Source organism: Lepidochelys olivacea, assembly GCF_965140295.1.
Source record: "Lepidochelys olivacea isolate rLepOli2 genome assembly, chromosome: 3".
NCBI classification, from domain to species: Eukaryota; Metazoa; Chordata; order Testudines; family Cheloniidae; genus Lepidochelys; species Lepidochelys olivacea.
In genome coordinates, this window is record NC_140413.1 from 170,572,249 (window position 1) to 170,588,914 (window position 16,666).

General features: G+C 45.1%; 1 protein-coding gene across 1 annotated transcript in view; it reads left to right on the forward strand.

Moving 5' to 3' along the window:
• The first annotated feature begins 5,222 nt into the window (after positions 1 to 5,222).
• The window catches only part of PKDCC (protein kinase domain containing, cytoplasmic), a 45,439-nt gene continuing 33,995 nt past the window's right edge, over positions 5,223 to 16,666 (forward strand). Inside the window, exon 1 of the mRNA XM_084623531.1 lies at positions 5,223 to 6,210. Coding sequence (XP_084479657.1) covers positions 5,518 to 6,210 — 693 coding nt within the window. The 5' untranslated portion in view covers positions 5,223 to 5,517. The remainder of the gene's footprint in view (positions 6,211 to 16,666) is intronic.

Sequence of the window (16,666 nt, forward strand, 5' to 3'; positions counted from 1 at the left end):
GAAATAGGAACTGGTAAGATCAAATAAAGAGCTGCCTTTTGTAAATAAAAAAATTAACTGCAGCTTTTAGCCTTTCTGCAATGTTCAATCTTTCCCAACTGTGCTGTTGAGATAAAAGGCTAGCATGTGAGCAGAACTGTTAGCAAATACCCAAGCCTGTGATGCCTTCTGCATTCACTATTGCAAAAGTTTTGGTTATAGAGAACAGATAAAATCTATTCAGAATTTTCTTGGTGGGGAAAAAAATCTGTTTCAGAACATAAAAAATGTTTTGTCTGCCTAGTTTTAATGCAGATTTATGAATTTCTGTTTCACCTAAATCAAACCCTTCCCCCTTGGCTTATATTGAGCTATGAAGTGTTAAGAAGTATGTTTGCTGTCCCCTGCAGCTCATTGTTGACTTTAGTCAGTAGCTTTGTTTATAAATCCTTGTTGATTTTTCTCCCTGCATAGTTTAATTAGGTAGACTACAGACAGCTGGGCTCACCATACTCTTGATTTCTAGATTGTGTTTTTAACAGCACTCCCAGTTTATGTGGCATAGGTACCAGTGCAATAATCAGTGACAGGCCCAGAATGGGTTGTAATTAGAAACATCGAATAAGTTTTCTGCCTTTTGAAATCTGTCTCTTAACATCAAAGTGTTCCACACAAGTCCTCTTCCAAAGTCTGCTTCCATATCTAAATGAGTGATGTATTTCATGGTGTCTGTCGGGAATGATATAATGAAGAAAACCGGCTTTGAGAGAGGCCTGATTTAAAAAACAGCTGGCCCACTTGAATGAGTTTGGAAGCATCTGTTTGCAGTTGTATTTTTTCCTGTAAACTTCATAAACAAGGCACAAGCTAATGTCAGATATTACACTTAGCATGCATGCACCAACAACCTAGCGTCAGATCCAAACAAATTATGTGCTTGCAAAGTTGTCTGCGACGATGCACCCAGGAAAGCAAGGCAATAAACTCATTTTGCAGGGGCACTGTTATTAGTGTTTCACTATGCTTACTATTCAAAGGTATTAATGTTTCCTGCTTTAAACAAGTTCTCCCACCATAACTAAACCTTTGAGGCAGAATATGAGCGGTCATGTCCACTTAAAGGATTGATCACAAGGTCTGAAACAAACTAGTAATTCACAATGAGGAAAGCAAAAGCACTGCGGGGTGAGAAAATGACTCAGCGGTGGGGTGCTGAGACAAAGTCTAAAATGTGTGTGTTTAGGGGGCAAAGAAGGAAGAGAATCTGGATACTCCCCATCCTCCTGTGAAATTGTTTAAATCAGCCTTAATAATGAAAAGCAGTTAAAAGTTCATTTTTGCTCCCAGCAGGAAGCCCTTGCAGAACACCAGGCAGGACCAACCTTTCTCCCATACAGGCAGATTTACATCCCTCCCCCCAAACCACCCACAGGTAAAATTGTAATGCAAAGTACCTGGCTAAACAAGCTTCCCTTCCCTCCCTTTCAATGAGGCAGTGTTTGGCCTATTATCTGATAGAAATCTTCCAGAGGGAGGGGGCTGGATTGTGAGCTCTCAGGGGCTTTCCGTTGCTTGTGTGTGAAGTTCGATAATCCCGCGCTAAATGGTTTGTGCGATTCAAAGGTGAGGATGGTAAATAGCTGTTAGGTGTCTGCAAAGAACGCGAGCGATCAGGGGGAAGCTCTAAATTAGAACCCTGGAGAAGACAGGGCTGATAAGACGCTCCGCGGGTGTCACCCTCGGGGCTGCTGGCTGGGGGAACGGGGAGGCGGAGAACCGTGAAGTAACCTGGCCCACTGATTCCATAGTGCACGTTGAAGAGATTGGCCGATGTGCTGTAATCAAAGCGAACTGCCTGGGAAAGGCATTGGACTGAACAGGCAGGGTCGGTGTTTCTCTCCCTCAGATCACAGCACTTCAATCCATTCCCAAGCATTTGGGGGTGAATTAAGACTGTAGCAGTGATTCTTGACAGGAGCTAAAAAAAAAGATCAACCGAAAATCGGTCCCCCGAGTCTGAGAGCATTTCCACCGTAGGGGAAAGTACCACCTCAGTTGTAGCAAGCAATGGGGCTGGATCCTTTCTATACTGAAGTCGAAATAGCTATGCACTTCAGTGGGAGGAAGATCTGCTCCAACAAGTTTGCCTTAGTAGTTCAGTGTTTTCTTCTCTAAAAGAGATTAATCTGTAACGTTAAACCCACGGGAAAACAAAATAAGAATTTAGCCCTGCTCTCCTAAACCTCACTGTTTTCACCAGACGGAGTCTGTCTAGGCCCTTGGATGTTACTGCGCAAATTATAAACCCAAATAAAACTGAGATGGTACAATTACTATATACAGGGTTTCCTTCTGCTCTTCCTTTCTCCCGTTTCATAAACGCTCCAACTTAATTCGTGTACTTACATCTTTGGAATAAATGGGAAACATTGGTTAAAATCAAACAAATCATAAAACTGCGTAAAAATAGATATTTAAAATATTTCTGGAGGGATGGGAATTATTCCCCCATATAGCTCTGGGAGAGTCTTTTATTTCTGCTGCGGAGTGGGGCAGAGACTTGACATTGTGATTGGAGATCTTTGATTGGTGATCGCTTAATGGTTACCTGATCTGGAATGTACATGGGTCCAGGTATACGCACGATTCTCATTTATATTATTCATTGCAATACATTAGCCCCCAGCTCGAGCACTGGAGACAGGTGTGGCTGACAAATCAGAGTGGGAAGGCCCTGCATTAACCCAAGTACAATCTACTTAGTTGTATGCGAGTTTCAGAGGCCTAGTATTGTAATGTAATAAAAAGGAGTGGATTCAAAGGTGCTGGTCTCCCGCACATCCCATTGAAATCAAGGGGAGCGGCAGGCGTTCAGCGCCTTTGAAAATAAGGCCAGTCGTTATGATCAGAGTTTATATTGGGAGACATATCACTGGCCAAATTCTGCCCTCATTTACATGACTGGGAGCAGGCTGTGGCCCAGGATAACTGCCGCTGGGTTGCCCTGGTATCAGCGACGAGAGAATGTTGTCCGTGGTGACAATTAGATAAGAATGGAAAGAGTAAAAACTATGAGATGCAGCAGCAGGCACCGTTGGGGAGTTTTATGCATTGTTACTTGCCATCCAACCACGCAAAGCTTCACCCGGTTACTGTGTCCTGCAATAAGCTTGCGGGGGACTGAGGGGGTGCGGCTGGTTGAGCATTCAGTTGCAAGGAACAGTAGGTGGCGCTTAGCTGATACAGTATTTACCTGGCTTTTGAATGCGATCTCCTCCCAGCCTCCTTACACAGCTCAGTTCTGCTCACATACAAAGGCTGCAATGGCCACAAAGCTAACGGGACAGTATGGCATGAGAACCCCGCGAGGCGTTCGGGAAATGTGCTGCAGGCTACTTAATGGCTTGTTAGCCCCACACCTATTTCAGACACGGTCTCTTCACTGGTAATTTACTGTCCTCATTCGGGGGCTCTCATCATGTTTGACCTTAACGCTTCCATTTGCTCTTGGTATTATGTTTCAAGCCTGACTGTACAGCCACTATTAAAATATGTCAAAATTAGGCCTCATTAAAAACCGTTTGATCTGCTGTCCGCTTCTCATAAACTTGTAATTCGCCCTCCGGACAGTTTTATTACAAGTGACTGACGGTTCTTAGTTAAACCCGTGATTGAAGAGATTACGTTGTAAAAGTAAACTGAATCTTTTAAACTCTCCCGATTATCTTGACCATATAGGCCTCTTATTAATGTATCTTGTCTCTTGAAAACAGTATTCCTTATGAGTCAGCATGCAGTCCTAGAGTTTCACGTGTAACATATGCAGCAAAAATGGACAAACAGTAGGCTTTGGATTTTGATTAATTACAAGCCATACAAAGGTTTCAGAGTAACAGCCCTGTTAGTCTGTATTCGCAAAAAGAAAAGGAGGACTTGTGGCACCTTAGCGACTAACCAAATTATTTGAGCATCAGCTTTTGTGAGCCATCCAAAGTAGATTGCTTTACTGTCTACTCTCACCAAAAATAAATGCTTTCCAGCATCGGTCACACGCGCCTGGGAGGGTAAACGGAATTTTTGTAGCCGATGTGTATTACCTAAATGACTCGTGCTTTAAATGATCCCCTTCCTTTATTGGAAATGCTTCTCTTTTTGCGTCCCGGTGAACTTTAGCTCGCAGTCCCCCCTAGACTCTTTATGGCTTTTCTTTTGTTGATGTGCTTTTCTTTGTGACGTTTCTTGGGCCGATTGTATTTGTTAATTAGTTGCTAACAGCATCGTAATGTGGGCTTGATGGATAACCATGTCATTAGCACTCACCCCTGCAATTCACATCTCCCGCAGGGCAGGGGCTACCCCATGTTGAGACCATGATTTGTAGATCTAGTCTAGAGAGACACAGCTAACCTATCTCCTCCGTGGCTTTCATTTTTCATCTCGAAATCACAGCTCTCGGTTCCTATATTATCAGTAAATTTATGATAAATCACAGTTTAGCCCTGCCAGAGGACACAAGGCCATAACTCCTTCCTGGGTAATGTACCAGCTTCTTGCGTTGAGAGAGAAAATATATACACCACCTCACGCAGACATCATGAATTAGCTGTTATTTATCTTAGTCGGATTGTTTTATTGGTAAGTTAACCAACTGCAAGAAAATATGTGGAAAATTCATCGGCAAAACCTTCCCTTGGTGTGCTTATCCTCACCTCTGTCGGCGTGTGCGTGCTGCTTTCGGAGCCGTGGCTTTTCAGCCGCAAAACGCTTTCCAAGGTGTGACGGGCGTGATGCCCGTGCAACCCGCGCTGTCAAACGGGGAGAGGGGGAACGAGCGCGCTTGAACAAATAACTACGGGTGAGGTTTTAAACGTCCCGCGCAAACAGAAACACGCACCGTGGGGGGAGAGACAAGCCTTCATCACTAGAGGGGGAGATTTTTACAAATGAATCCCCCAATGAAGGCGCCTCCAAGTCGCAGCCGGCAGCTCTGCGTCTAGCTCAGAGGCTCCTGCGAGAAAAGTGGCTTCACTGATCCCGGCCCCGGCCCCGCGGGGGTATGATCTCGTGTTTAGCGCGGCTGGCCAGCCGGAGCCCGCTCCCCGCTCTGCAGAGCACACCGTTATCATTTCGGTCCCGCCTACGGCCCGGCCGCGCACGGGAGCTGCGCCTGCGCCTGGGAGTTGTAGTCCTGACTTCCCGGCTATCAAACGGCGGCGGGGAGAGTCGTTAAAGAGACTACGTTTCCCAGGGCCCCCCGCTGCTCCGCCGGTCCGCGGGCCGGGCCGGGCCGGGCTGTCAATCAGGGGACGTCAGCGAGCGGAGAGGGCTCAGGGTGATTATCCACCCCCCCCCGCCCCCGCTCGCCTCCGGGTCTGGCTAATAATCCGCGCTCCAGAAGCTCATGAGCAGGGAGGCAAGTGTCACGCTGATGTGCCTGCGCGGGGCGAGGGCCGGCGGGGCCACGTGAAGGGGCTGCGGTCCCGGGGAGCCTTTTTCCGCCCAAACCCGCGTCCTGGGGGGAGAGGCTGGGGCGCTGCGATGAGGCGCAGGAAGATCGCGGTGGCCGCCGGCTGCTGCCTCTCCTTCTTCCTGGGCACTTTGCTGAACGTGCTGTTCATCCCGGGCTTTGATCCGCACCAGCAGCCGCCGCCGCCGCCGCCGCGGCGCGGGGTCACCCCGGCGCTTGCGGGCTCGCCTTGGTACCGGCGAGGGGAGGACCGCGGGAGCCGGCGCTGGGAGCTAGCCCGGCAGATCAGGGAGCGCTACGAGGAGGTGCTCCGCTACCAGAAGCACCAGCCGCCCGCGGCTGCTGCCCGGCGGCTGGTGAGACCCCTGGAGCGGCGGCTGATGGACCTCGCCCAGCAGCGGACCTCCTCGGAGCAGACGCTTCGGCTGGAGAAGGGGAAAGCGCCGCAGGCTGGCAGCCGAGGGGGCTCCTATCCCGAAGCCAAAGTAGACCTGGCTCTGAACCCCCCTCTGCTGGGGTGCCGAGACATCCACAATGTCACCAGCCTGCATTACTTGGGCTCCGGCTACACCAAAGCTGTCTACAAGGTCGTCCTGAACCGCACGCTGGCCGTGGCGCTGAAATCGGTCGATTTTGGGGGGCACGACATCGAGAACTGCGTGAAGCAATACGCGGCGTTAGAAGATTGCTACCGGCTAGCCTCCTACAAAATCGTCAAGGAGATGATCCTCCTGCAAAGGCTACAGCACTCCAACATCCTCCAGGTAAGGCCAGGGGGTGGGGCGCTCTGGCGCTGGTGCCGTGGGGGACGTTTGGGCTCTTCGAAAGGAATTACAGGTAAAGCTTTTGCAGATCGCGACACGGTAGGCAATGGTCATTTCTTTCGGGTTTCTTTAAAAATTGCCAGGGCTTGTACCAGACAGTGAGTGAAAACCAGCCGCCGTGTACAGATAGGATGTGGAAAAATGTGTCAAGGGTTTATTTCTCACCACAGGCAACCTGTTGGCGCTCTTCATACCAAGGGAATAAAAGTATGTAGTAACCGCAGAAAGGGGTGTATATACGGTGGAGTTGATTGCATTTGTGATCTGTATGAAAGAACTAGAAAGCTTTGATCTTGATATACCTATAACATTGCCGTTCCTGGCCTTCCATACCGAGTGATTATAGTACATCGAATAAATAGTATTTGACTATCACTAATGTCAACCCAATGGGTCGAAAAATGCCATCTTGTGATAACAAGCCTCCCTCTAAATACAGATGTAACATTCTTTGGACAAGTATAGTTCTAACATCCTTTTAGACTAATGTTTATGGAGTCAAATAAGTTACTTCAGTTAATGTTCTCTAAAGATTTGTAGTTATTAGTTCACCATTTACATGTAATATACGCAAAATCTCTTCTGATCTATCATCTATACAGATCTATAGTTTCTGCTCTCTTCTAACAGCTCTTTACTTATAATACGGAGAAGATAGGAAACCTTTATACACAAAAACGCTCAGTAGACATACATGCACAACTAAAGATATTGACATCCTCTCTGAAGTGATTAATTCTGCCAGATTTACCCTGGCCTGTATAGGAAAGCACTGGGGAAAGATTAGGAATATTATACATTGTCATTCTGCTAACTGGTGCAGAAGTAATGTCATTATGGGAGAAGGCCTAACAGCCTTTTCTGGTTGTTCTTTTACCTAAGAAAAAAATAAATAAAAAAATAAAATTGTGATGTTGAAAAGCGAAGGAAGCGTAAGAAGATATAAACTCTCTCAGAATACGTACAATAAAATGTTAACCCTAATCAATACAAACGACAACTCCCCTTCCCCGGAATATTGTGGGAATGGAAATGTGATTGTTCCTCACCTGGCACTGTAGTCGTTATTTAGGTTTATTGTGTATTTTGTCGTGTGAATCTTAATTACACAGAATCCTGGCAAATGGAAGATTAGAAGGAGTACTAACTGTAACAGGGCGCAGTGTTATTCTTAAGGTACACTGACATTACTCCACTTGACAGAAATGTTGCATTGTGCGACTATTACACCTTCACATTAATTTCAACGTGCCCATTTGGATTGAAATTCCTGTTGCATTTCGCACAGTGTGTGAACGTTGATGAAAAAGAAAACAACGTTAGAACGTGCATTCCCCGTAGCTATTTTTAAAAAGAAATCAAATAGGCAGCTTTTGATTTTTTTCTGTAGCAAAAGCTACCAATTCCCCCATAAGAACTAAAGGTCGAAATGAACAAAACAGTCAATTTTCATACACTGGAAGTCTAGGAAGGGCCAGATGCAAGTTTAATATCTCCTCTTCCCCATGAGTACATGCAAAAATTGGGAATGGAAGTCAGTTTGCTTGCTTTCTTGGGATAAAACTGGAGAAAACATTTTTTGTAGCTTTAGAATAAAAAATCGACAACTAAATACAGCGTTTGCTAATTATTGCCTATATGCTGCCAGGTATGAGACATAATGAAAACAACATCTCGCATGCTGCGCTACAACCACTGTGAAGAGGTTTTCAGTTATTATATATGATGTCATATATCCTCATAGGAAGAAATTCCTACTATCACTGTAATGCAAACAAGGATATCGATACTAGCTTGACAGCAGGAAATAAACTCAATTTTTAAATATTGGTTTTCAAGATTTTTCTCTTATTCCGTAGAAAGCAACCCAGTGTCTCTACAATTTGGCAAAAATGATGATTTAAACATTTTAGAATTGCAGTTTCTCTGGCTTCCTCGGTGGGTTATAGTGATCGTGCTGTATTCCTTTCACAAGCTATTCAAATAGATACTTTCATCGTATGCAGAGAATAATTTGGAAATAGTCATCTTCACAAAATGGAAACCAACATTCTGTCCTGCATTATCTATGCAACGAGCAACAACAACAAACTTCAGTGTTTACACATGTGTAGACACTAGGGTTCCTTTAAACTGGGGTGTGCATTATGGAACATCGTATCGAAAAAGCTGCTCACGATCAGTGATTATTTTTTGTACCAAAGACTAGAGGAAGCGCTGTCAGTTAATTCCCCTGTTTGCTGAAGGCTGGTGGACCCTATAATAGGTAAATGAAGTCACTCTTCTTCATGTCACATTTGCCTTGTGAGCAGTCACGTCATGTGGAAACTGAACTAGAACAAACACCTGAATAGACGCTTTTAAAAACGCCAATTAGAAAATACACGCCCAGCCCGCTGCGCTGGGAGAACGTTCTAATGAGCAAAAATCCCTTGTGTTAATTATGATTTCACAAATTACATGCCATCTACTTACAAAATAGCTTAAACTTAAATCAGAAACATGTTTTCCATTTGGCTCAGATTCTTTCTTTATTATTATTTTGGCCGCTCCCGGTCTCCTCAGACACGAGCAGAATTTCCTTTCGACTTGGCTGCTCTGATCAGATTGCAAATGCGCTAGTAAAGAGAGCTGCGAAGCCGCCTACATCGCTGCCTTCTTGTCTACCACGTTCCGTTCCTTGCGTAGAGCGCGGGGCGAGGTGACCGCCGCGGGCGAACACCAATGTTTGTTAAGACCTTACCTTGCCAGGCGACTATAAAAACCTGGCGGGCCTTATCTGGTCACAGCTGGGCAGACTTATGGTCCAGGAGTAGACCTGTAATGTCATACTGGCCTGGGGGGGGGGTCATCGGGGCGCGTGCAACGGGGAACAGGGAGCGTCTTCCAAATCAGCCTGCTCCTTTTTGTTGTGTCTATTGTAAAATCCCCCACAGGGCCATGGTCCTGCATCTGCTGAGGTCAGTGACAACATTAACGCAGGCTTAGGCCTCTAAGGCGTATCTGGTTTTAGAAATGATACATTTCTGCCGGAGACAGAGGGAAGAAACTCAAAAGCCAACATACTTTCCCCAGTCTATTCTGGGTTTTGACATGAACATCCATTTTAAGTAGAGGAAAAGAGTGTAAAGGACCCAAACCGTTTAACTGATGTCAAATTCACTACAGCACAACTGTATATGTCCTCATAAGAAAACGCTTTTTCTTAGCTCATTTTCATCCGGTTTCTTCATCCAGCACTGTAGAAACACCATTGAGAGTACTCAGTTTGGCCTCAAACGCTTTTCACTTTCTCCCTGCATGCAGTGTATCCATCAACCACCGAGTTACTTCCCTAGCAAAAGGGACAGTCCGTTTCTGCGTTAAAGAGGCAAGGTGGGTGCGGCGATATCTTTTAGTGGACCAGCTTTTGTTGGGGAGAGAGAGAGAGAGACGCTCTGACACCCACCTTGTCTCTCTCATATCCCGGGAGCTACAGGGCTAAAACAACATTGCTACATACAGTTAATGACTGCGTGGGCAGTGCTACTTTATTGGATCTTAATTAGCAAAATACAAGACTTCTGCCTACTGCTGGGCTTAGTTTTAAAAAGAATTTCCAGCTTCATCATCGCTCTCCCTGAGTCGAAAGAGTTAAGGAGACCAGCTGAAATGACTATCCAGCCACCCCCGCCAGCAGCAGTTTACCGCCCCTCTCAGGTAAGGACCTTCTTAGCGATCTCGGACATGGGAAAAAATCAAATGTGCTGGAAAAAAAAAATTCAAATACGCCAAGCCACGGCTTAGCCCGGCGATTCTGTTAGCTACCAGGGGTTAGCTGCTCCTGACAGCTCAGATAGTCAGTCTCACAGAGTGGGTTTTCAATAGCAATGTGTTTACTACGGAGTTTGACATCACTGTAAACCAGCCATAAAATATTGCACTTTTGTTTCTCAAACTTCCCCTTCCAATTATCTCCCCCTCCCCAACCCACAGTGAACACTTAACACCCCTCAGCCAGCTGCGACCAATTAGCAGCACGACTCGGGGCTGGAGCTGCTCAGTGTTGACTCGCTCAGCAGCCCTCTAAAACCGCCTTCCCAAAGAGTTGTACTTGAGCATGAAAACGGGAGCCACCTTCCCGCTAACTGCAGCTGGTGCTGGAGGGAAGTGGGGTTTGTAGAAGGAGAAGAGAGATCTCCCCGTCTCCCATAGAGTCAAACATGGACAGTTAAATAGCCCCCCACCCACAGATCACACACACAGAGAGGCTCAACGCGGTGTGCAGTGTTATTGTTGCCAAGTGGCTGTCCCCGCACTGTACTCTTAGCCTTCTGGCGCTGCAGCGCATGTCCCCACTCAGGCCTGTTATGAGGGGCTATCTAGGGTGAAATACGTTTGAGTCTTGCTCGGGGGAAGTCCAGCGTTTCTTTCCTGGAGGTTCAGTCCCAGGAAAGGGGATTTTCCTGTAAATCTCTCGCAGCTGACAGCCTGAAGTGTACTTTGTAAGATAACAAACTTGCTCTTGACTGTCTCTATAGTTCCCATTCTGGCCTGTCTCTTGTCAAAACCAGCTTTGCTGCGACCCCCCCCCCCCCAGGCATCCTTTTAGAATACCTGATTAGGGCACAATATACGTTGAAATTAAAAAAAAAAAAACCAACCCTTCTCAGCTCGTAGCCCTGTCCTCGCATCCCATATTGACACGTTGGTCATGCATGGAGCCTGTTCGGGCCAGGTGCCAGATGTGGCACATCAGGCTATCACACGAAATGCTGAGAACCTGGAAAAGGGAGTGTGGGTTAGTGTTAGATACAGGGGTCAGCTGGTGTTAATGCAAAGAAAACATGAGGTGCTTTTCGCTTTAAAGTGTATTTACCGTCTCTGAGTCAGGCTTGGTTTGTCTGATGGGGCATTGCATCGTGATCTGGGCAGAGGCGTTGATTCAAAGGGCAAGGCTGGGAACTTGTCAATCACACACTGCCCTAGATCGCTTCCTATAAACATTCCCGCCGCACACCAGCCATTGTGATAGGCAGGTGCAGATGAAAATGGAACCGTGTTTGGTTTGGAGGGAGAGAGAGAAGGGGCTAGTTCATTAAAGTTGATTTAATAATGAGGGGCATTGGGGAAGAGGGGGATTTGGGTCACTGATTTATTGTAACACAGGATTCAGCAGCCCACTAATTGCTTTGCACTTGCTCTCTATCAAGTGCTGTGGCGGGTCTCCTCTTCCTTTCCCTCTCCGCCGTGGTTTCTTTTCTTAGAAAGTTAAAATATTTATTTTTGAATCCAGCTTTTCCGTGCAGTGATTGAGTTTGCTCTAATTCCTCCCTCCAGTCTGTCTGTATCCGGAAAGAAAAGAAAATCAACCACCATTTGCTGTTAATTTCAGACAATGAATACGATTGGAAAGACACTGGCAATGTTTGATTTCCTGTAATAATATAATTACAGCCCTGTAGATCTGAATTAAGGGTGCTGCCATTCATGGGTATAAACAATCTTTTGATTGGTTCTCCTATTACACTGCTGAAGATGAATGAAAGGGAGTGTAGGTTTGAAACTGACATACGTTTTATGAAACCTCAAGATTATCTTTGTAGGTTTTTAGGTATCTTTATAATCACTTATAGCGTAATTCAGTGTGTTTCTCTGAAAAAGAGTCTCCACGTCAACTAAAATAAATCTTTATTTTATTTAAAAAAATAAGGGATGAGTTCATTTCAGAACAGTGGCGGTGGGGTGGGGAGGAACAGCCTTGAACAGCAGCTGATGGCAGACCAGAGGCTTATTGACTAAGACCAACCCCCTTTTTTTGGTTTGTTAAAGCAAATACACTTTAAAAATCACAGTCCAGATTATGATTTTATCCCATTTTAAATCTGGAGTAATTCTGTTGTCTTTAGGGGAATTATTTTGGATTTACATTTGTGTAAGTGGCCTTGATTACACTCTGAAAATGTATCATGTTAAAAAACATGGTATTAAAAGATTTTTGCCTTTGGCGTGGACAAATCCAGTGGTATTTGAAAACGTTTTAGGTGGTCCTGGCATGGGCTATTACAACCAGCTAACACATTTTGAACATCACTTGTTCCTCTTTTAAATAGGATGTAAAGTCATGTTACCATTGTGTTAGTTAACATGTTTTCTAACATGGTGCTTTTCCTCAGCATAGACAAATCCAGTTAGTGAGGTCAAAAGCAGGACCCTTATTTTTAGTTTGAGAATTAAAATGTTGAAGTCTTAATATTAAAATCTGGTAATTCTGTATAGAAGAAAATAATTTCTCCAAGGGGTAAATTAATTAAAATGCATTTCTAGCTTAAATGAGTTGACGTGAATCAGGTCATATTATATCATGTTGCTTCATTCAGAGTCCACACTAATCTTTAATCAACAAAACTTGCTTACAACATGGGAATGGAGTGAGCTCTAGTTATGGGGAAGGGTCAGATGCTCAGGAAATCCTTTGTTGTTTCAAGAAAGTGGGGTCCAGTGGAATCAGGAGCTCAAATCATGAAACACTTTTGTGCTGGTAGTGGTGGAGAATACTTGGTGGTGAACCCGAAGAGCTTTTTGTTTTCATTGAAAATTTGAGCAACCTTCTGAGTAGACTGTGGTGAGGTGTCCTCAACAAAGAGCCCAGGCAAGACGGTAGCTGATCACTTGGGGAAACTGTCATTATGAAATTTGGATTGGGAGAGGAGTGTAGAAATTTCCCTTGTAATTGAACCTTCAAAACAGAGCCCCTAATTAGAGAGAATTAATCTGCTAGAATGAGAGCTTGGGATCTTATTATGTGCTTGATCTGCATCCATAGATAAAGGGCACAATATAGCTCCAAGGACCTATCTACACTGTGAAATTTTCTAACTGTTAAGCTGTTTTTATTGCAGCATTTTTAAACTGCCTGAAACCGAGTGCACACCAGGACTTTGATGGTTTTAAAATGAGTTTAGCTGAACAAGTTTTTAAACTGCTCAGAAATTTTTCCCAGGGTAGGCAGGTCCTTGGGGTAACATTTTCAAAAGCATCTAAGTGACTTAGGAGCCTAAATCCCCAAAGTGATGCAGGAACATAGAAGCCTAAGTCCCAGTGACTTTCTGTGTAAGGTTGGCTCCTAAGGATTAGTCTACAAAGGGACATAGGCATGGCAACACCTAACTTCTAGGCGCCCAGCTGCCTAGTGGAATTCACAGCCCCGAGTTAGGAACCCAGGTTCCCCTATGCAAAGGGTGGGAGGAGTTAGATGCATGGGAAACTTGGCTTCTGGTTTGCTGGCTTCTGTCTATGCTAGCCAGTAGGAAACACTGAGGAGAGGGGTGGGGTCTGAGCCTGTTATCTATTTCTACTCAGGATTGAAAGCTGTGAACCCTCTCCTGGAGAGAGGTTCCTAAGATACCTCAGCTCTTTCTCAAAGAGAGAGAGAGAGAGAGACCGACCGATTACATTATAGCCAGGTGGTTAGGGGGTGCTCACCTGGGCTCTGGGAGACCTGTTTCCAAACCCCTACTCTGCCTGATTTGGAGCAGGTCTTCCCTATCACTGCCTTGACCACCAGGCTATTGGGCATGCTGAGGTGGGACTCTCTCAATCTCTCAAGCTGTTCCATTTCGTATAACAAATGAAATATTTATTGGAGCAGGGACCTACATCACAGGCAAATGCCCTAACCACTGGGCCATGAAGTCAGTCTCTCTTGAGCCCAGTTAATATTTATTTATCTAATACACAGGGGAACAGCTTCAGCAGGACAAGTTGAGAGCACTCCCACCCTAGAATACCCAGTAGCCTCATGGTTAAGGCATGTCTCTGGGAAAGCTGGGTTTAAGTCCCTGCTCCAAATCAGGCAGAGTGGGGATTTGAAAACGGGGTCTCCAATATTCTGCATGAGAGCTCTGCCCACTTGGTTGTCAGATATTCTGAGACAAACATACCCGCATCAAAAAAGTCTAGATCCGGTTGTCTTTTGTGCAGGCAAGGCATGCTCTGACAATACCTACCAGATTTGTCCCTGCAGGCAAAATAGATGGAGGAATGCCAAGTTGGAGAATCCCACCAGGGGTAAAGCATGAACTAGGGCACTGAGCAGCTTGGTGGTGTTAGACTAGGTGGTTTTACACCTGCTCACCAGCAGAAATTGAGGTGTCTAGGGAATTTAGGCACTGATAGGGTGAGGTGGCATCTGAGTGGGGGTTTTGAGGCTATCATTGGTGCCTATATTTTATATTTAAGACCCTGAATTGGGAGTTAGCACTAGATCCACAGGGAGATTTAGTGATGTAAGCACTTTTGAAAATGTTAACCATAGATGTAATGTGGGGTGGCAGCACTGGATCGCTTTGTAGGGTGAGGAGGAAAAAAGCGAACAGTGCCACCTGTTGATGGAGACAGCTTGCTGCAGCTCCAGTATGCCTCCACAGCCCTGAGGAGCTCGGGGTGGGAATGGAGAAGGCCAGGGAGAGCAGACAGATGTGGCTTGGCGAGGAAAGATGAATTACACAAAGTACTTCTTTATTGCAAGAGTGCTTCCCAACAGGCCCAGATGTTATCCTGCACTTTTAAGAGTGAAGAAAGGATCTGTTAACAGGAACTCCAGGGCTGTTGGAAGCACAGAGCTGATACAATTGCAAACCAGCCATAACTATTCATGTCATTATTAGACAAGCCATATGCCTCAACTCTGAAGTGGCCAAATAATATTTTCTCCCATTGAATTGCATGAGATTGTAGATGGGGATTTAACTTACAGAGCTGTTGGCAGGAAGGGATTTCCACGAGGCAAAAACCATAGAATTAGTTAAAGAGCTACACCCTCATTACTCACTTTCAAATAAATCGTTCATAAAACTAATCCCATTAATTTGTCGAATGATTTCTCTGATTGTTCCTCTGTGTTATGTGCCATGTAAATTACCCCAAAAGACTCTGTTTTGAATTTCTGGCTCCTTTATGAGAGCTGATGATTTGCAATCTCATCAGCTTTCCTTGCCTAGGATCCTGGCAGTCTCCTCTCTGTGCAGAACTGAACAGAGACCAATAGCACCATTTCACCTTTTGCAAAAATCACCCTTGCTACTTGAATTTTTCAGAGACACACTGCACATATAAAGCTGTTCAAGTTGGTGGGTATCCTGCCCAGGACACTATGTTTCAATAAAATATAACATTTTGTATAATGAGGATTCCAAGGGCAAACCTGCTTTATCACTTACCAATTGGACTAATTTGTAAGGTAGGTAAGTACTATTGTCCTACTTCTTTTATTAGATAGCAAAGACTGAGCGAGGTTACATAACTAGTCCAAGGCTACCCATCAAGTCTGCCACAGCTGGGGTTAGACACAGGATTTCGTGGCTTCCAAGGTCCCATGTACCCATGTTGTCTCTTTAGATCTGCATCCTGCCCTTGATCAATGAGTATGTCTACATTAAGCTGAGGAAAACTTGTCTCGTTCATACTTCCTGTTATGGTTCTGTAAAGGGTTTGGACCTCCTACACTAGCAATTATTAAAATCCTTCTGCACCTGTTCAGAAGGATCACTTCCTGACAGCTGTTGTAAACAAACAATTCAGTTCCCTAGCTTCAATGGCACTTGACTGCACAGAATGGTTTCTAGCATCACCATCCTTGCAATGGTTTAACCCACCCACAAACGCTATTTTGACAGAATGGTTTTGGTGTGTCCACGCACACCATACACACTGTAGTTGTAACAGCTGTAGTTCTAAGATGCCTGTAGGACCTAGCCCATAATACCCACTGCTGCTGAGAGGAGAGGGTGGCTTTAGAATAATTTCTGCATTACTACATTGTGGGAGGGCATGGGGATTAGCCAAACCAGTATGCTGTCACCCATGTGGCAACCTTGTCCACAATGGGGAGAAACTGTTGTAAGGTGCACTGATTCACTCAGACTTGAGTTAAAGACCACATTCTCCAGTCTTGTGACATACACATGTAAAGCATTTGAGGAGACAAGGTGGTGTTCATACATCATATATACCAACCAGTGATGTTTTTAATACTTTTTCACTTAGGTCCAGATTGCTAAAGGCATTTTTGTACCTAAAGATGCAAATAGGCCTCTAGCAAAGTGTCTCAGTGCCTAGTTCTCATTGGAATTCTCCTCTTCCATGGTGCCTTCAAAAAACAAACAAACATAAAAAACGATACAGGGGTTAGGCTGCTGAGACCACAGCCTCCAGCTGTCCATCTGTATCCATCTGTTGTCTCTTACTTACTGAGATTGTAAGCTTTTGGGGCAAGGACTGTGTACAGTGCCTAGCACAATGGAGTCCTGCTCCATGACTGGCAGTCCTACGCACTATGGCAATACAATTTATCAATAATAATAAAGGAGCAAACTGTTTTTGTTTTGTTTTTTTTCCCCCAGTCTCAGCCTGGCCA